The following is a 20,298-nucleotide window of genomic DNA, read 5'->3' as shown; positions in this document are numbered from 1 at the left end:
TGTGTTTAGCTCCAAATTAAAAAAAAACTAGCTTATTTACTATTCAATTTATTTTTGCTACTATTAATGCATCCCACTGTACTATTTTAGCTAACTTTTACCTTTATCTCCAGTACTTTAGTAAAAAAATTTTAATTTTAGCAAAATAAATAGATCTTAAACAGGCCCAAAATTGGCCAGTTTGAATGGAGAGTAATATTAAGTGAGTGAGTAGGGTAGAGCTGGCATTGACTTGATAATAAAGAGTAATTATTATAGTGCCAATGCCGCAAATTAAAATTATATCTATCCTGAAAAAAAAAAAATGTAATTTATACATTAAGAAATGAAAAGATTTCTGATTAAAAAAAAAGTTGAAAAAGATTAAACGAACCGTTTATACGGCTATTCCTCTGTAATGTCCTTTTCAATAAATGACCATTCAAATTACAACGTCTATTTCCCATAAAAAACGACATCGTATAACCCCCCGCTCGCATCAAACCGACACCGTATTGGTCCAAATTTACAGAGACGTTGACCGTACAAATACACACAAAATACTCGTATGTCTCTGTTCGCGTCATTTTCATTACCCGAATCTCTCTCTCTCTCTCTCTCCGAAGCTCAGCTCTCTCTGTACTTTTTTCCTATTTCACTTTCACACACACACACAAACACACACAGTTTCACTGTCACACACACACACAAACTTAAACACCTTCTCTCTCTCTCTCTCTCTCTCACTAAATGGGCGAATCTAGCTTTCGAAGATGAAGATCACCGGAAAGCCGCAACTGCCGGCGACATTCGCGGCGAGTTTTTCCTCCAAAACCCTAAACCCTTCTCCGGACTCAGATCTTCAGTACCACAAGCCCAGTACCAGCACTCGCAGGTCCACTCCGCGTCGAGCGACCCGAAACCCGACCCGTTTGAGGCGAACCGGAGCTTCGAACTCCGGCAGGCGTAGCCGGCCCGAGACTCCGCTACTCGGCTGGAAGATCCACCACGGAGGTAGGAAAAACGACGAGGAGAACGACAAGTCGCCGCCGAGAAGAGAATGTCGGCGGAAAGTACGAGAGGAAGTTGTCGTTTCGGCGAGGAAGCTCGCCGCTGGGCTATGGAGGTTGCAGATGCCGGAAATGTCCGCCGGCGTCGGAGAACGGAGCAGTATCCGGAGGAACGAAGCTCAGTTAGGGCTTCAGGTAAAGTTCGAGTATCATTTTCTTTCTTTCTTTGGAATTTCAAGATCTCCGATTTTTAGGTCTATTTTGGAAATATTTTTTGAATGCATTTATACTATATAGACCTTTTGGTAAAGGTTAAAACTTTTTTTTGGGTTGCTTGGTTTTGAAGTTTTAATTTTTTTTAGTTTTTTGTTCTTTTGAGTTTGACTTGTGAGAACGTGTTTGATCCTTTTTTTTTTTTTTTTTAATGCTAAAATTGATTTTGGGTTTTCTGTGATTGTGTGTGAACTGTGAAAGATTAGCGTTGAGGTTCCAGTTTAAAAGGGAGTATTTTGTTGTATACTGCAATGGTGTCTTTGATTCATTGTTTCATATATATAATTAAGCTATAAATTCCAGATAGCGCAACTGTAAAGTTTTTTTTTTGGTCATTGAATGAGTTCGTTCGAATAATCGAATCCTTCCTACACCAAAAAACGAATAGGAGTCTTGACCTGATGGTAAGGAGCAATTATTTTTCTATATAAGTAAGGCAGGTTAAATTTCCTCTTAAATGGGTTTTGGTTGATTGGGAAATATTTTTTTAGTTTGTTAATATGGACTACTGGACTTCCTTTAGTAAGATTTATAGTAATTGGAATTTTATCATAATGTTTTAATTGTGCCCGTGATCTAATTAAATTTGTTTTGGGACGTGTGGATATTGCCTTAAACGGTTCCCTAAAACTACCCATCTTTACTACATTTTGTTGGGTGTGCTGTTTTTTAAATGTTTGGTTGGATTTCGATATGGTAAAGTTCTTGCCTAATTGGTTTTAGATACTATGTGATTTTTCTCATTATATTGTTCCTCCATGCAGCATAGTATGGGCCATGTAGGTGATCCTTTTATGTGTCATCGTAGCGGTAAAGCTTATGGTTTTGAAGGGAAGGATGTTTTACAAGCCCCTGGTTCTGTTGCTGGCACAAATAATGGATTCTTGTGTAAGGTATGATGCTTCTTATAAGTATTTAATTGAACCGTAATGCGTTTGAAAGTAATGATCTGTTGGATTTGGGGGCTACTGAGTTGAGGATGATTTATGTATTGAAATATAACCTACATCGTTTGTCGTTTTTCACTTGCTACCTGGTTACTTTAAGTTCCTTAATAGAAAACTGAAGTATTGATAACCCATTGGATTTGGAGATATGGGTTGAGGATAGCAGCTCAGGTGAAATCCCAACCCATTTATTATCTTGTGCAGGTGGCACACATTCAATGCCACATGTTTGTCTTGCTAATTAGCAACCGCCTAGGGAAGCTCTTTTGTCCCTAGTTAGGCGATTTCCTTTTCGAGGATTGGTGATTATGTTATCATCAATATCATTTGCTAGGTCATTAATTCTTTTTTATGGGTGGTCAGCATTTTGAATTTCATTAATATAGAATTTTCTGATGAGAGTTTCAATTTGTTCAGTTTGGAATTTACTCATATGGAAAGGATTTAGTGCAAAATTTCTTGCCAATACAGTTCAGCATATTAATCAGTCAATTGAATTGCTTTCTTTGGTAGGATCAGAATCTATCAATTGAATCAACGTACATTATCGAGAATTACAGAATGGAATTTCATTATTTATTTAATTTTGGGAAAAATATACTGGAATATATAAATTCTAAATACTTCCTGAATCTATGCAATCCTGTCAAAAAGAGAGAATTTTACCGGAACACATGAAATGGTGTGCAACCCTGGTCTGCGCAATGAACTGGACAATTTCTTAGTGCTATATTTTCAATTAAACAAGAAATTACACAGAAATAAGCCAGCATGATATGGAATTCACAACTTTGCTTTTCACTCATTCTGAATAAAGCATTTGTTGCCAGAGTAAAGTTTTCCGGTGGGTATTAGATACAATCGTGAAAGTATTAGTCCCTATTTGCAGCTTGTAAATTTAAATATGCTTTACATTTCTTGGTCTAACATTGGATGGTTTTACACTTTTCCAGCTTGAACCTTCATTTCAGTTCTCAAACCCTGCAATGGAGGGGGCAACAAAGTGGGACCCTGTCTCCTTTAAGACATCAGAAGAAGTGCGGCAGATTTACAGTCACTTGAAGCTCCTTGACCAGCAACTAGGTGCTGTTTCAGTGGTTTCTGCACTTCAAACCGAATTAGAGCAGGCTCGAGCCCGCATTCAGGAGCTTGAGACTGAGCGCCGATCATCAAAGAAGAAACTTGAGCACTTCTTGAGGAAAGTCAGTGAGGAAAAGGCCTCTTGGAGAAGTAGGGAGCATGAGAAAATCCGTGCATTTATTGATGACTTGAAAACTGAAGTGAACAGAGAAAGGAAAAATCGACAGAGGACTGAAATCATGAATTCCAAATTGGTTAATGAGCTGGCTGATGCCAAATTATCAGCAAAGCGATATATGCAGGACTATGAAAAAGAAAGAAAGGCCAGAGAATTAATTGAGGAAGTATGCGATGAGCTTGCAAAGGAAATAGGAGAAGACAAGGCTGAAGTTGAAGCACTAAAGAGGGAGTCCATGAAACTCCGAGAGGAAGTGGAAGAGGAAAGGAGGATGTTGCAGATGGCTGAGGTCTGGCGTGAAGAACGTGTTCAGATGAAGCTTATTGATGCTAAGGTGGCCCTTGAACAGAAGTATTCTCAGATGAGCAAGCTTGCAGCAGATCTGGAGACATTTCTGAGGTCAAGATGTGCAACTCCAGATGTGAAGGAGATGAGAGACATAGAGTTGCTTCGACAGGCTGCGGCCTCTGTGAATATTCAAGATATCAAGGAATTCTCATACGAACCTCCCAATACGGATGATATTTTCTCCGTTTTTGAAGATGTTAATTTTGCTGAATCCAATGATAGGGAGATTGAACAGTGTGTCACTTACAGTCCCGCTAGTCCTGCCTCCAAAATTCATACAGTGAGTCCGGAAGCTAATGTAATCAACAAGGACAGCATTCACAGACTTTCAAATGCATTTACTGATCAGAATGGTGATATAGAAGAAGACGAAAGTGGGTGGGAAACTGTGAGCCATCTTGAGGATCAGGGCTCAAGTTATTCACCAGAAGGGAGTGCCCCATCTGTCAACAGGAATCGCCGAGACAGCAATGTCTCAAGAAGCGGAACAGAATGGGAGGAAAATGCTGGCGAAGAAACACCAATTACTGAAATCAGTGAAGTCTGCTCAGTACCGAGGCAGTTGAAGAAGGTGTCATCCATTGCACGGCTTTGGAGATCATGCCCAAGTAATGGGGAAAATTACAAGATTATCTCTGTAGAGGGGCTGAATGGTAGACTTTCAAACGGAAGGATGTCCAATGGAAGCATCATTTCTCCAGATAGGGGGTCAGGTAAAGGCGGCATTAGCCCCCCAGATTTGGCGGCGCAGTGGAGTTCTCCTGAGTCTGGGAATCCTCATGCAACTAGAGGGATGAAAGGGTGCATACCTCGCAGCACTCAGAAGAATAGTTTGAAGGCAAAGCTTTTGGAGGCGAGGATGGAAAGCCAGAAGGTCCAATTGCGCCAAGTTCTTAAGCAGAAGATTTAGACACAGTGAGGCAGAGCTTGCTCATCATTGTTACCAACAAAGCCAAATGGAAATAAGTAGTTTCATTGCCACCTTGAAAGGAACCCATTTGAAACTGCTCAGAGGTCATTGTGAGGAGCCTGTGAATAAAAATGCACATGAATGGCGGGGTGGAATCACTCATTTTCTGGTTCTTCAATTTGTATCTACAACTGATCATGTTCTGCAGAAAAGTTTCTGTTCACAAGTGATGCCAACCCCTGAGGAATAACAATATTTTAAAGGAACGGCCAGGTTTTCTTCTGTCATGAGTAGCCCATTTGCTTGTTTAGGTTATAGGATTCTCATTGCAAGTGAGACTTGGGGAGCAAACTATGCTATTTGTACTGTATCATTAAGTCAGACACCATCAAGGAATGAAATGCATGCTAGAAAAAAGATGAAATTTTCATTTGTAATTTATTTTCTTGTTTTATGGGGATAAGATTTCTCCTTGAATATCTTATAGATAATGCCATATGATAACACGTCTCTTTTGAGTTCTGGCCCAATATAGTTATCTAGATCAATTGCCATTTGCTCAAAAAAAAAAAAAAAAAAAATCAATTGCCAACAAAAAGGATTGTTTGTATGGGTTAGTATGGGGGAAGAAATCACTCATGCTAAAATTTCGAACAGAATGGTCTCAAGATTGAGAGAAATGGTAACTTTTACTTTCAAAACTAATAATTAGAAATAAAGCAATTAAACAATTGCATTTCTTCAGTAATCGAACACAATTTAAGCACATGTGAAACAGTAGTAGAACACAAGTTAAGCTCATGTGAAAGAACCGAATAACTTGTTGGTCCAATGGTAGGGGAGGTGAAGAGAGACTGAATTTGAGATTTGATTTTAGTAGTTGGATCTGATAGAATTTAATATAAAGTCTAAACAAACATCAATGTTAAAATATGTAGGGAATAATAGGTGATGTAAAACAAGTATTTGGCGTGTTCTTGACTAATTTGAACATTGATTTAAAAATATAGGCCTAGCATAGAGAATATGGTAAGAAAATAGACAAACCTCTAGTCTACACACAATAAGGTTTGTCAATTAGGGTCCTCAGAAGGTGGTTTGTAAGGCTCCTGATAACAATATCTATCACTACCAATCCACCATATGGTTCGAAGTCCATTCTAGCGTTATCTTGATCATTCCTCTCATAGCCATACCTTATGTTTTCATGAAAACCAAACCTATGTCTCCTATTGTCATGCCCATTCAAATGAGGAGATCTATAAGGCCCTACATTCCTTGGGAAATCATTTTGAGGAATTTCAATTCTAGGTGGATCAACCTTTGCTTGTTCTACTTGAAGTTGCTCACTCGAGGTTGATCAAATCTAGGCGGTTCAACTCAAGGTGGCAGTGGATCAACTCTTGGTTGTAACCTTAGGATAGCTTAAAGGCCTTTCATGCCTCCCCTAGTGTATTGTTGGCTCATGGACCATTTTCCACTCCAGAGTTATGTCCAGTGGTGGTTTTTTGGAATCCTTGAAGTACCTCTTTGAAGGCTGGGACCATTGCATTGGGCAGAATTTCCACCACTTTATGGCTAATAGATCTGATAAATATTTAGCTTCGAAGCCAATTTATCAGCCGTTCGATTTGGCAGAACTTTGTAGTTTTGATCCAATTTGTGTCACAACTTGGTTTCAAACCATTTGTTTTAGTGTTCTATTATAGTTCGTGCTGATTCTCCCTTGACTCATTTTCAGCTTGGGATTCCAAACTTGCAGCATCATTGTTTTTCATTCTTCGAGTTGTTGTTGGCATTTAATCTCACTGTGGTTGCCAATTTGTTTGATTAGAAACCAATTTTTAGTTAACCTTGGTCTCTTGATACTAGCTTTGGCAAGGTTTAGAGCCCATAGGATTACAGTTGCTTCAACTTGCATAGGGAAACAACTTTCATAGACCTTGGCCCTGACCTTGATCATGTTACCACTGGCGGCTGCACGTTAGAGTCAGGGTGGTCACAGTGGTCTAGAAAAAAAACCATTATTATATGTAAAATTTAAAAATTTTATGACTTTCTTACCTTCAAAAAAAAAAATGTGTGACCACCCTAAATTTTTTTTAGGTCCAATATAATTAAACTTTGGACAAAGTTTAGTAACAAACTTGGTTATAGATTAAGGCTACAACTCTACTCAATATTTTTTTATTGGATATGAATTTTAACAATTCCACAATTCGATTATATATATATATATATATATATATATATATTTTATATATCTTCCATGCTTGCAAAATTTCAAGAAGATTAAAGATAAATAGTGTGAGGATACTTTCCCAATTAATCGGATTTATCCGCTTTGGGGAGCCAGTCCCTCACGGTTTATCGGCTCGTCCCCGAGTGCAGGCAGGATTTTCACCAGGAGCAAGGGCTAGACCTTGGACTCGCAGGCTTGACACCAAATCCCACATCGGTTAGAGTTCCCTCCCACATATGGTTTATAAGCTTCTGGAGCGACCATATGTGTACCATTACTAGCACTCTGAGAAGCTTATAAACCATATGTGGGAGGGAACTCTAACCGATGTGGGATTTGGTGTCAAGCCTGCGAGTCCAAGGTCTAGCCCTTGCTCCTGGTGAAAATCCTGCCTGCACTCGGGGACGAGCCGATAAACCGTGAGGGACTGGCTCTCCAAAGCGGATAAATCCGATTAATTGGGGAAGTATCCTCACAAATAGCTTATGTTATCAATCAAATATTTAATTTTTGAGTTTTTGTAGTCTAAAATTATACACAAAAAAAAGTTTATGGATCAAATAGTAAATAACATCTCATTGAAATGAAACTTGATATGTGTTTTAAGAACATAACAAAAATATAAAATTCAACAGTTAGATTTTCAAAATATGTATTCATGTTAATTTGTTTAGTAAAAGTTGTAGTTTTAGGCTACAATAAGTTTGTAGTCAAATTTTGGTCATTTTAACAATATATTGAGCCTTTACAAACAAAAAGAAAAATCCAAAAAAAAAAAAAAATTATTTAACTAAAATTTTGAAAGAGATATAGTATGCAACATTGATAATGAGATATAACTTTCTTTTTTATTAAATATTGTATAATTTAAGTTTTTTAATGACCACTATGAAAATAATTTCTGAACCCACCAATGCATATGCATATTCCCCATGCCCATGTTCATTTCTAGCCACAACGGAGAGTGTGGTGAATTCTCTAATACTAACGGCATCTACATTAAGTTCTACGCAATCACAAGGAGGGGTTCCCAGATGCCAAACTCTCACCCATCACCCCATCCTCTACATGCACCAATGAGTTTGCATATTTTAGCACTCTTCTTTCCAAATTGCATATGAGATTCGTGGTGTTAACCTGGCCCCCACTATGCACAATTTGGTTTCTCAGATTCCATATAGAATATAGAGTAAATGCTATTAGAACTTTAGAATTGTGTGATTAAATTATTAAATTTATCAAATCCCAACAACTTAAACTTTAGGAATAATTGATAATTTATTATGGTATAAGAGCAAGAGGTCTTGAGTTATACGTGAGTGGAAGTATTAGAACTTAGAATTGTGTAGTTAAATGATTAAAATTAATTTAACAAATGCCAACTATATGGTGCACAACTCAGTCAATTTCTTTTCTTGTTGCTCATGGTTCATCATTCGGATGGCAGAGTTTAAGGCTAAATTTATTAGAGCATTCTTATCAAGCATTCCAAAAAATTTAATATTTACCATCTCAAAACCCAATTTTATAACATATAACACACCACTTTACAATATAACCTATATTAAAACTTATATTTTTTTTACAATTTCATTTAAATATTGTTTTTTTATTATTTTTCAATAATTTTTTTTTATTTTTTCTCTCTCCTCTGTCTCTCTCTTTCTCACAGCACCGGCGGTGCACACTACCAACAGTCACCACAAAACCCACCACCCACAACCACCACATCCACTCACCACCACCAACCACAGTAGAAAAAAAAAAAAACCCCCCACTGGTGAGGGCGAATCGGAACCTACAACTTGCAAATCGGAACATAAGAGAGAGATAATCATAGATCTGAACTGGTGAGGGCGAGTAGGAAGGCGAATCGGAGCAGCGGCGACCTGGCGACGTTGCGGCCAAAGAGTAGAGATCGAGTGATGGAGAGTAGAGAGATCGGCGACGTTGCAGACGAAGAGTAGAGAGATTGAGTGATTGAGAGCAGAGAGATCAGCGACAAGTAGAGACCGGCGACAAGTAGAGATCGATGACGTGCAGAGACCGGTGACAAGCACGACAGACCATGAACCACGAAGAGAGGAAAGAGAACAGAGAAGAGAGAACAAAGATGAAAGAAGTGAGAGAGAGAGGAAAGAGAATGAGAGATCATAAAGTTGGTTGGGAATAAAAAACTATTTTTTATTTTACAATACAGCTATAGTGCTGTCTCAAAAATGAGATTGCACTGTAGCAAGATTGTAAATTTTATAACATATACCAGGTTTGATGAAGATGGTTTTTGGGGGTTTAAATGTTAAAAAATAGGATTTATAGCATATGAGAGGCTTAACAAGAATGCTCCACACCTTCATCAAATCCGATTTAACCAAATTGACCTGGCAATATGGCAATTTATAAACAAATGAGCCACTGTTTCCACTCCTTCCCCACACAGCACACAATTTGTATCATCAAAGCCCAATCTCCTAATAAGATAGTCTTTGGTTGATAGCTAATTTGATCCAATCTTCATTAGATCAACAATATCCTATTCCAAATGCATGCCCAAAAATCTCCGAACTGGACGGGTTTCAAGAAAATAATAGTGTGAGAGGATATAGATTGGTTAGATTTATAGAAACCTTGGATGGAGAGTATCATTTTAATAACCTTAATAACCTTAAAGGAGACTCGTATAATATATAATTCTAATTTATCCAAAAATTTATCATTGGAAACAAAAGAAACCCCAAAAAATATATTTTTTTTAAGGCAAGGAGAATCAAGAATGTTGTTTCTACACGTTAAAAAGATCTCTTTCGTAAAGCTACTGCAAAAGAACACCAGATAATATGTTACATCCAAGAAGCTACATGCTTGTTTTTTTTACTCAATCTCCGAGTCTCCAGGCCATTACAAGTTATTTACTTAACCAAAGCATTATGTTATGTTATCTTGAAATAAAATATGAAAATCTAGGTACAGACACAATAAATTTGATACATACTAATGTAACAAATTATTAACCATGAATAAAAAATTGATGTAAATGATAGATTTAAATAAAAATTAGTGAAAATTAAGTTGTTAAATTTATTGTGTACCTGTCTCAATATTTCTAAAAACTTAATAGTAAAAAAAAAAAAAAAAAAATGTTTGGAATGTCAAAGTCACCAATCATCATCATGATGTAACACACATCATTTTCCAAATCCACTAGGACTCCTTATTGTATAGTTTGGATTCCATGGAAACCATTGCCGAAAGTGCAATTAAAAAAAAAAAAAACACAACCCACATCCAAAAACAGTGGAAACTATTCGGCGCCTACTTTTAATTGAGAAATGAAAAAAAATGCTAAATAAGTTTCCAATCCATTGCCTGATTGCCATGTAAATTTCGCAACAACCAAACCCATTATATTTATATTGAGCTTAACTGCTATAACCCACCCAACATCACCTCTTCATCTCAAAGACTCTTTTGGCTTTGCTCCTTTTTCTTAACCCAAACAAAACCAGAACAATACAAAAAACACAGGTAAAGATCCTAAATTTTATCCTTTTCAACTTGTTCCATTAGTTTTCTTGAATTTAATGCTATTCTTGGTGCTGTAGTAGATCTATAATTTCTTTTTAAATTTGTGGGTGCAAATTCAGCAGGTAGTTTCTCATGTTTACTCTGAAATGATGTATTTTGTTACCTGGGTTGGTTTTCCTTTGTGGGAATTCCGCTCGGATTTGTAAATATTTTGAATCTTGAGTTTTTTTTTTTTTGGTTGAAAGTTTTTACCTGGGTATGCATGGTTAGTCTTTTTTTGTTAGTGGGTTTTAGATTTAGTAGTTTCTGCTATTTTCTTTCTTCTTATTTTTATAAGTTTTGAGATTTTCGTTTTTAATTTCTATGCATGTCTTTTTATGTGTCCCATGAAGTTTTAAAATTTTGTTTTTATACACAATGGGCTTCTCTCTTTCTGTGTGTATGTGTGTTGTAAGGTAGAGTATGGAGATAAAATATGGAACATTTTTCATATTTATATGTAATTCTAAAACATACTGTGTTGTTGTGATTGTTTTAAAGGTCTATTTCTCATTAACATGGAAGGTATTGTTGTGAGAAGGGTCATTCCCTCGGACAATAGTTGCCTCTTTAATGCTGTTGGGTAAGCTCAGATCACAAAACCTCTGTTTGCTTTTTTTAATTATGATAAAGTGTGTTCATTGGTTATGTTTAATCTATTTTTCTGTTGTTTCTTGATTTGCAGGTTTGTCATGGATCATGACAAACACAAAGCCTCTGAGTTGAGACAGGTTACAGTCTATAGCACCTAATCTTCGGTGCCAATGTTATAGTATAAATCTTTGAACTTGTTAGCTGGGATAACTTGATTCTAAGAGTTTTTCTTTTGAAAATTGCTAACATTTGATTAGGGATTTTAATGTTAAATTTTGATATCTTGCAGAATCTGTGTGAGTAAATTTCATTCTCTGTGTAGCTTTATAAACCTTGTATCTTTGGTGTAAATCTTGAAATTGCTGATGAAGTACTTAATGTTCTATTTAGATGTTTTGTTAAACCATTTATTCTATACTGTTAACTGTAAATATTTTGCATCTTGAAGCTTTCAATTTGAGCTTCTTACCATCTACTATTCCATATGATGCAGGACAGTGTAGGAAAATAGGGATAATTTTTGGTGTTCCTTGCATCACCATATCAAATGCATAGACCAAATTGATTCAAAATTAGAAAGATGAAAATCAGAATTTAGGAAAAAAATGTTTTAAAAATTGGTCCTGTTCTGGTTATACTTCAAGCATTCATTGATGGCATATATATTGTTTTATTTACTTTTTTTATCCTTACAAATTTGTCTGTAATTTTTGAAGGTTATAGCTGCAACAGTGGCAAGTGATCCAACAAAATACTCTGAAGCATTTCTTGGAAAGTCAAATGAAGACTACTGTACTTGGATTCTTGACTCAGAGAAGTGGGGAGGTTTGTTGAACTTGAACTTTCTATTCTTAATTAGGGGAGGCTTCATGTCCATATGATGTAACTGAAACCAAATGGGTCTGAATAATGACTATCCTGGGTTAATTTATCCTTGCAATTGCTGCTGGTTTTTCGTTGTCTAGCAGTATGTAAGGCATGCATAAGGAATTGTAGAGTTTTATCCTTTTAACTGTAGAAAGTGACACCCATTTTTTAAAGATAATTGTTGCTGCATTTATTCCTGGGTTTGGGCTTGCTGTAGCATAGGATGACTACTAAATTTGATCGCCTTGCATGTTGACCCTATTGCTCAAGGTTGCCTTAGGGTACCATTCTAGCTAGTTCCAGTTCAGAAAGGATAGAAATTCTAGTGGTAAAATTGAAGAATAATGCAACCTGCCTCTCACATCTGCAGTTATTGATTCTTTATCACTATTAAAAATTTAAAATATGTAAAATTATTTTTGGAGGGTAAAACTTATCTTGTTGAGGATTTACAGCATATTTTGTTTTGTATAGTGGTCAAGTTATTGATTAACCAAACAGAGTAATTCCTTAAAGTTCTATATAATGTTAAACTTGGTAAACCTTGTGGATTCTTTTGCCATTTGGCCTTAAATATCTCTGCTCGCATTGAATAGTGTGGACGAGTTTGTTGTAATCTCACAAAACTGGTTTAGTTGATCATTTTTTTCTGCTATGTTGCAATTGGGGTAATTGATGATCTATTAATTCCTTTCCAGTATAATGGACAGCTCAATTTTTATTCTGGTTGAATTATATCAAAATTTTTTTTATAAAGGATTTAGATTCTTGATTCTTTCTAAAAGCACATTTGGTGGTTCCTTTGCTTTTTCCCTCCCCCTATGAGTGAAAAAAATAAAAGAAACTGTAAAGGTATCAGTTGATTAATTAGGTGTAAGTTTGGGAATGGAAACATGGTTTTTTTTTTTTTTTTTTTTATTCATTTTTTATGAGGTTGTGTACAACAACCTTAACCGTACAAGCCTGGGCTGGGCCTACCTGCATCCCCCAAGGTAGTATGCATCCTGTAAAAGCTTTCACAATCATTAATAGGCAGATCAACTCAATTTTTTTTATCATGAACCTTTATCAACTGCATAATACCTATTTTTTTGTATTTCTTGATATGTTAAGATGCCACCATATACTCTACTCTATATATGGTTATGAAGTCTTCATGTCAGTTTTTTTGGATATATTGATAAATATGCCACATTAGTTCAAGCATGATGTTGCACATTTTTATAGTACTGATGAACTTTGAAGGGCAGTAATGACAGGCCTTGAGTTTGGCTTGTTTACAGTCCCAATGATGCTTGGACAACATGGTTTTTTCAAATGGTTCACTTGAAAATGATATAGTTGTTTTTTGGATTATTTCCTCCCAAAACAGGAGAAATAGAGAGAGAATATTTTCAGTTATCTTTTTTGAAGTCACGTGAAGTTGTTTGCACATGTTCAAATGTACAAAAACTGTATCAGTATAAATAGCATTGACTATTTGCCAAACATGTGATGCCACATGTGATTGCCATAGGTTTAGTGTCTTTTGTTCATTTCTTTAAGTTCTTCCCTAATTCATTATGTAGTGGTTCAAGTCAGTTAGCTTTACTAGTACTGGCTATGCTGGTTATGTTTGTACAATGTGCTTAAGTTCTTAACTAGTGTATCATTAGATTCCAGAGAAGATGGAAGTAAAAAGAAATTGGATATGGTGAATGAATAGGGGTGGACCTTTTGTTTGTAGGAATCCAGTAGCTTTTCTATTCAGTTTCTTCCTGATAACCAACAATATGTAAAAGAAAACCTATCATGCAGTGCATTTTAGTGTGTTTTGGTTGTCTTCTGATTGCCAACTGGAATACTCAATCTGGACTTATACAAAGCATAGCTTAGAGAATCCACTACCATAAAAAGTTTTTGAGTTTTAAATATTGAGAATGTGTTTGGCTCGTCTTTGTATAAAAAATGTGTGGCAAATGGTTCTCTTGATAAAAGTGGCATGAAGTTTCTTTCTGCTTTTGTTGAACTGTTTGGTGTATTTAATCACAATGATGCACTAGGAAGTCTTTGATCTTCTGTTGTTTCATTCTGCTAAATTTGTTACTTTTATATTATCTGTGAAGGTGCCATTGAGCTTTCAATATTAGCTGATTATTATGGACGTGAAATCGCAGCATATGATATTCAGACCACACGATGTGATTTGTATGGTCAGGTTAGCATTTGGAATATGTTTTCTGTTCATCTGAATCTAGTCTACTTGCCAACTCTGAGTATTTACTCTTTTTTGGGGTGCTATTGGACAGGAAAAGAAGTATTCTGAAAGAGTTATGCTGATTTATGATGGGCTTCATTATGATGCTTTAGCCGTATGTGGTTCAGATTATTTCACCTTCTTTTTGATTCTCCATTTAAATGAATATTCAGAACGAATAAAACTACCCATATGTAGGAGTTATACATTCTGCCATCTCTTTAGCCCCTCTGCAAAATCATCTTGCCAAGTACAATTTTAAGATGATCTTAACCGTCTGTCATCTTGTATGTGTTTTGGGATTCAAGAAAGAAAAAGGGAACTTAAGAAAAAGAACTTGCTAAGCAGTTTTTACTGTTATTGGCCTGATAAGTTTATTTCTTGTTAACAATGAAATTTTTCAAGGGAACACATGTTGGTTTAAACTCGGTAGACTATGGAATTTTATAGTTAATAGTTCCATCTGTTCACCTTGTGTGCTTTCATTATTATTATTATTATTTTTTCTGCTTGCCCAAATTATTATTGATATAATTATTATTTTAAGTATAATTTTCTCTTACGAGGTGCATTTTTCTATTTTGTATTGACAGATGTCACCCTCTGAGGGAGCTCCAGAGGAGTTTGATCAGACTATTTTTGCTGTACAGGACGGGACCATTGGTCCAGTTGAGGGGCTTGCTCTGAATTTTACTAAGGAGCAGCAAAGGTAATATATATATATATATATATATATATATATATATATATTTTTTTTTTTTTTAATTATGAAAAGACTAGAACTTTATTAAGAAGAAGATAAATTCAGTACATCTTGAGCCACAACAGACTCAATACTATTCAGATTTTCCTCTATCCATGTTACATAATTATCAATGCCCTTGGCAAATTGTGCCAAGATGTGCGTTGGTCGATTACCCTCCCTCTTAACATGTGAAACTTGCACTGACCTGAACACCTGTAGACTCTCACATATCCCTGCTATGATATTAATAATGTAACCTGTGGACTGGTCATGCCTACTACTGCATCCACAACTAATTGTGAATCACATTCAAAGTGGGCATCCTGGATTCCAACATCCCAAGCAAAATCTACTGCTTCCTCCAAAGGTTTTGCTTCAGCCTCCAAAGGTCCCAGTGGAAAGTGTATTTTTTTACTCATTGCAGCTGCTACCATACCTTAATGATCTCTGATGACAATAGCCACACCTGATGCTTCTTGTTGTTCAAAGACTACGCCATCCACATTAATCTTGTACCAAGGAGATGTGGGGTTAGTCCACCAGGCTGTGTCACTCACCACGGCCTTATATGGTTGGGCATTTGCCACTTGGAACTAGTCGTGCAGCATTCTCGCCTTCTGCAGAACCATAGCAGCCGACTGCCGTGTCTTCCCTTGTCGAACAACATTTATGTTGAACCACATGCTTCAGGAAGTTGCTATAACCAATTCCAAAAGATCATTGCCCATCTGTTGTACGGATTTGAGATGCCTCAAGAGGTCTATAAATTCTGTGAAGTGTACCCCCTGAGTTTCAATCAGTAGACCAGATAAATTCCACACCTCACAGGCTATTTCACAATTCCAAAGTAATTGTCTGCTACTTTCAGCTTCCAAACTACAGGCTTCACAAACCAGCTTATCAAAAACCTTTCGATGACAAAGGTTGGCCTTCGTAAGAAGTATATTTCTGCTTGCAAGCCATGCAGAAGTCTTGATTTTATTTGGCATATTTAGTTCCCGCAAAGTCTTCCAAAATAAACCTCGATTACAACAGCTTGAAGTTTCAGGGCTTGGATTTGATGAAGACAACAGGGCAACTCTATAAGCACTACGCACGGTAAAGTTGCCCTTAGGAGTGTAAGCCCATATCAGTCGATCCGCAGGGAGTCTATAACTCAATGGGATGCTCAAAACGACCTTCGCATCATCAGGTGCAAAACCCTGTTTTACCGTATTTGCTTGCCAAGTAACAAAACGATGATCAATCAAACAACTAACCTTCGCATCTGCTGGGCAGCCAACCAATGGGTTTGAGATTTGAAAAGTAGATAGTTTAGGTAACCATTTTTCTTTTCAAATCACAATTGAGGCCCCATTTCCAAGCTGCCACCTATATGCTTGCTGGACAACACTCTGAGCCGAAAATATACTTCTCTAAGCAAAAGATGGATGATTTCCAAGTTCAGTGGTAAGGAAGTCGCCATTTGGGAAATATATAGCTTTATAGACCCTATGCAGTAAAGTATTTGTGCAAGTTTGTAGCCTCCAGCCTTGTTTTGCCAATAACGCTAGATTAAAGGCCTTTAAGTCCCGAAATCCTAGACCAACCTCCTCCTTTGGTAGGCACATTTTATCCCAACTCAACTGAGCAATCTTATTCCTCTCATTTGACTGCCCCCACCAGAACTTACAGACTATGACTGTCATCTCATCACACAATGCATTCGGAAGCTTGAACACACTCATGGTATAGGTAGGAACTGCTTGGGCGACGGTCTTAATGAGGATTTGTTTGCCTGCTTGTGAAAGAAGCTTTTCTTTCCATGTTGAAAGCTTATTATCCAGCCTTTCAATCTGTTATCGAAAAGTATTGCATTTATTCTTTCTGACCAAGGATGGAAGGCCAAGATATTTCTCATGCTTTCAAATGACCTCTGCACCGAATCTAGATTTAATATCATCCTGAATATTTTGAGGTGTGTTACGGTTGAGGAATAGGGAAGTCTTCTCACGATTCAATTGCTGACCAGAGGCTATTTCATATGTTCCTAGAACCTTCTCTAGATTTGAGCATTTCTCCTTTATGGCCCAACAGAATATAAGGTTATCATCTGCAAAGAAAAGGTGTGATATTTATGGTGCACCTTGGCATGCTGTTACTCCTTTCAGTAATCCTTGTTCCACTGATTGTTTTAGCAATGCTGATAGTCCCTTTGCACAAAGTAAGAACAAATATAGAGAGAGAGGGTCTCCTTGGCGCAGACCCCTAGTAGGAGTGATGCAGCCTCGAGATCTCCCATTAATTTTAACATAGTATGTAACAGTGCTTACACTCCTCATCATAATATTCTCCCATTTCTCGTCAAAAACCATCTTCTGCATTATTTTTTCTAAGCACCCCCATTCCACCCGATCATACACCTTACTCATATTCAATTTCAAAGCCACCTCTCCCACCTTACCACTTGTATTTTGACTAATATGGTGCGTTGTTTCAAAGGCTACTAACATATTATCAGTAATAAGGCGGTTACACATAAAAACGCTCTGGTTTTCACTTATGATGTGGGGAAACAAACGTTTTAGTCTATTGGGGCCAAGACTTTAGAAGCAAGCCTGGACGCAATATTACTAAGACTTATGGGCCTGTATTGGGTGCTCTTTGTCGGATTTTTCCCTTTTGGGATAAGCACAATGTGGGTTTCATTAAACTTTGGGAGAATGATACCATGGTTAAGGGAATTAAGGACTGTTTGTGTTACACAATTACCAACTACTGACCAATAATGCAAATAAAAGAGAGGAGGCATACCGTCAGGACCCGGTGATTTTTGGATGCATTTACTTCAAAGCTTTTATCACTTCCTCAGCTCTAAAATCTTGAGTCAAGGTTGCATTCATTAGCTCAGTAGCTCTTGGTTGCACTGCATCTACTACTGCTGTGGAGTCTGTTGGTCCATTGGACCAAAAAATATTTGAGAAATAAGCCATTGTGATTTGTTCCAATGTATGGTCATAATCCTGCCAAAATTCTGCTTCATAACACAATCCCCTGCCAAAATCTGCTTCATCACACAATCCTCTGATAGTATTTCGTTGGAGCCGGCTTGATGCTTTTGCATGGAAAAAGCTTGTATTACAGTCCCCACTAGTTAGCCATAAATTCGTGGACCAACAGATAGTTAAGGTCATCTTAAAATTGTATGAGAAATTTATTGGCAAAACAAGGCTGGAGGATAATGTGATGAAGCAGATTTTTGTCATCTGCCTGATGCTGATGGTAAAGTTCCATGAATAATTTGTCCCTTCAATAAATTCACTAGTTCTTTGAGGATAATGTGGCTAACCCAGCTAGTCGGGAAGTTTATAACTGGAGATTAAATAAAATATTCTTATTATGTTTTTGAATAATCAAAATATTTGAGGTTTTGCATTTTGTTGACATTGGGGCAATGTTCTTATGTGACATTTTGCTTCTGAAATCCTACTCTATAATGAGTTACATCCTTTATGGTCTGCTCCTAGTTTTCATGTTACTTTGTAGATGTACTTGCATTGATAATGATTAATGTGTAGACTTTATTTTATTTTATTTTTTTTTGGATTTATGGTGTGCAATTTGTGTTAATTACATCCTGTTATTTCCAGGAAGAGGAGATTTACTGATACTGCCAACTTCACTTTGCGTTGTGGAGTATGCCAAATTGGAGTAATCGGCCAGAAGGTCATTTCTTATGAATAAAAATTAGGCTTGCTTCAATTTTATTTTTTATTTGTACCTTTTTAAAACCTGGTACCCACCATAGCTTGATTTCTTGATTTCTTATGATACTCACCGACTCTTTTGTTTTTTTAATGTATAGGAGGCTGTGGAACATGCTCAAGCTACAGGCCATGTCAACTTTCAAGAATACAGATGACAGTAACTATGGAAAGCAAAGCCACCATGTTGTCCCATTTTATCACAGTGAGCTTCTTTAGGACTTGACCCTTTGCTTTGTCTGTAAGGTTTGGCGAAGTGAGTTATAATTGAAAAATTAATAACTGATAATATGTTCTTTGGGAACTATTGTTGCTGAATAATATGTTGTACCAAATGAGAAGATTATATTTTTTCTTAGGAAAATGTAATAAGATTGTATTGTATTTTAATCACCCTGTTGTATATTATTGGTTCATGTGCATCCTCGTGGTTCCTATATTTGTTCCATATGCTCATTTTCCTGAACAACAAAAAAAAAAGTTCAACATGCTCAATTTCGTTTAGTCCACAATGCCATGATTGAACTCTCATTCATTTACAGCTACTGCAGAAGCTACGTCAGTACTCATGAATGTGGAATATATTACTTGAAACACGCATATAACAAAAATGAGGTTCCTTTGATTTAAGAGTTGTATAAGATGGTATATATATAAATAATATACATTTAGTGTCAATTTCACTCTAGAATATATGCCTCCGTAATACTTTATGATAAACAAAGTTACATATTACATCTGATGTGATTAGCTAACTGTTTGCAACATTACTCTAATCAAAAGTACAAAAGCAAACTCACCTAGCTTGGTCTAAAACTGAAAACAACGAGCATATTTCAACAAACTATTGAACATTACCATAGTCCATAACTTATCTGTATTCAATACAAGAAGAGGACATACTACCAAATGTGAAATGTCTAGCACCACCTAGCTTCGATCCAACCACAGTACAACCCTTCTGTTGTGCTATAAAAACTGACAACATCCTTGCTCTCAAACGAATGATAATCGTCTGTCTCTAGTGAATGGAAGACAATGCTTTGCCCATAAAATCTAGGAAACTAAATTTTGTTCTCCAGGTGTTTTTGCTATTGCAGATAAGGACAATGAACGACTAACATAAAGCATATAATTGCCCAAATTTTGAACTCTAATCCAAGTCATCTTTGATTCATTCAGATTGAAAACTCGAACCCACTTTCCAAATGGAGCCACAAATACTGATAAGAGCTCACCATTACATTCTACTAGAAACTTTTGGAGGTTACCATTGCAAGGTGGTTTAGGCTTGCTAAGAACATTGAAACTAGGCTTTTCATCGTTTAGCTTTAGAATTCCAAGATTTCTTTCCCTACCCAAAAAAATGCTTCTTTGTAGAAAACTGGGCTATTGCAGCCAAAGAGAAAGTTTGTATCATCACCTTCACACTCATCCCAATAGTCATCCCCTGGGCTACAAAAGTGTATAACGAATTTTGGTTTATTGCGGCCCTGCTCAATCTCAACAACTACACATTCTGAAGAGGATGGGGTTGACGAGAATGCAAGAGTTCCGAATTCTGAAGAAATCTGGCAACGGA

General features: G+C 36.6%; 2 protein-coding genes across 2 annotated transcripts; both read left to right on the top strand.

Moving 5' to 3' along the window:
• Window positions 1–596: 596 nt before the first annotated feature.
• On the top strand, window positions 597–5,166 carry LOC142640636 (uncharacterized). The gene is made up of 3 exons (XM_075814819.1): window positions 597–1,184; window positions 2,027–2,155; window positions 3,163–5,166. Exons 1-3 carry the CDS (start codon window positions 753–755, stop codon window positions 4,723–4,725), a joined length of 2,124 nt encoding a protein of 707 aa, XP_075670934.1. The 5' UTR covers window positions 597–752; the 3' UTR covers window positions 4,726–5,166.
• A 5,042-nt stretch (window positions 5,167–10,208) lies between these two features.
• LOC142640929 (OVARIAN TUMOR DOMAIN-containing deubiquitinating enzyme 2) lies at window positions 10,209–19,138 on the top strand. The gene is made up of 9 exons (XM_075815250.1): window positions 10,209–10,492; window positions 11,033–11,114; window positions 11,217–11,262; window positions 11,842–11,950; window positions 14,098–14,189; window positions 14,281–14,343; window positions 14,822–14,937; window positions 18,603–18,678; window positions 18,818–19,138. The coding sequence occupies exons 2-9, from the start codon at window positions 11,050–11,052 to the stop codon at window positions 18,872–18,874; spliced, it is 624 nt and encodes a 207-aa protein (XP_075671365.1). The 5' UTR covers window positions 10,209–10,492; window positions 11,033–11,049; the 3' UTR covers window positions 18,875–19,138.
• The last annotated feature ends 1,160 nt before the right edge of the window (window positions 19,139–20,298 follow it).

Source organism: Castanea sativa, chromosome 6, assembly GCF_040712315.1.
Source record: "Castanea sativa cultivar Marrone di Chiusa Pesio chromosome 6, ASM4071231v1".
In the NCBI taxonomy this organism is placed as follows: Eukaryota; Viridiplantae; Streptophyta; class Magnoliopsida; order Fagales; family Fagaceae; genus Castanea; species Castanea sativa.
This window is presented reverse-complemented; position numbering and strand designations above follow the sequence as displayed.

Excerpts from the sequence above, each read along its gene's own strand:
- LOC142640636 (XM_075814819.1), top strand. The coding sequence starts at position 753 with ATGAAGATCACCGGAAAGCCGCAACTGCCGGCGACATTCGCGGCGAGT. Across the intron at positions 1,185-2,026 it reads AAGCTCAGTTAGGGCTTCAG|CATAGTATGGGCCATGTAGG; the intron begins GTAAAGTTCGAG and ends TCCTCCATGCAG. Across the intron at positions 2,156-3,162 it reads ATAATGGATTCTTGTGTAAG|CTTGAACCTTCATTTCAGTT; the intron begins GTATGATGCTTC and ends ACACTTTTCCAG.
- LOC142640929 (XM_075815250.1), top strand. The coding sequence starts at position 11,050 with ATGGAAGGTATTGTTGTGAGAAGGGTCATTCCCTCGGACAATAGTTGC. Across the intron at positions 11,263-11,841 it reads AAGCCTCTGAGTTGAGACAG|GTTATAGCTGCAACAGTGGC; the intron begins GTTACAGTCTAT and ends TAATTTTTGAAG. Across the intron at positions 18,679-18,817 it reads TTGGAGTAATCGGCCAGAAG|GAGGCTGTGGAACATGCTCA; the intron begins GTCATTTCTTAT and ends TTTAATGTATAG.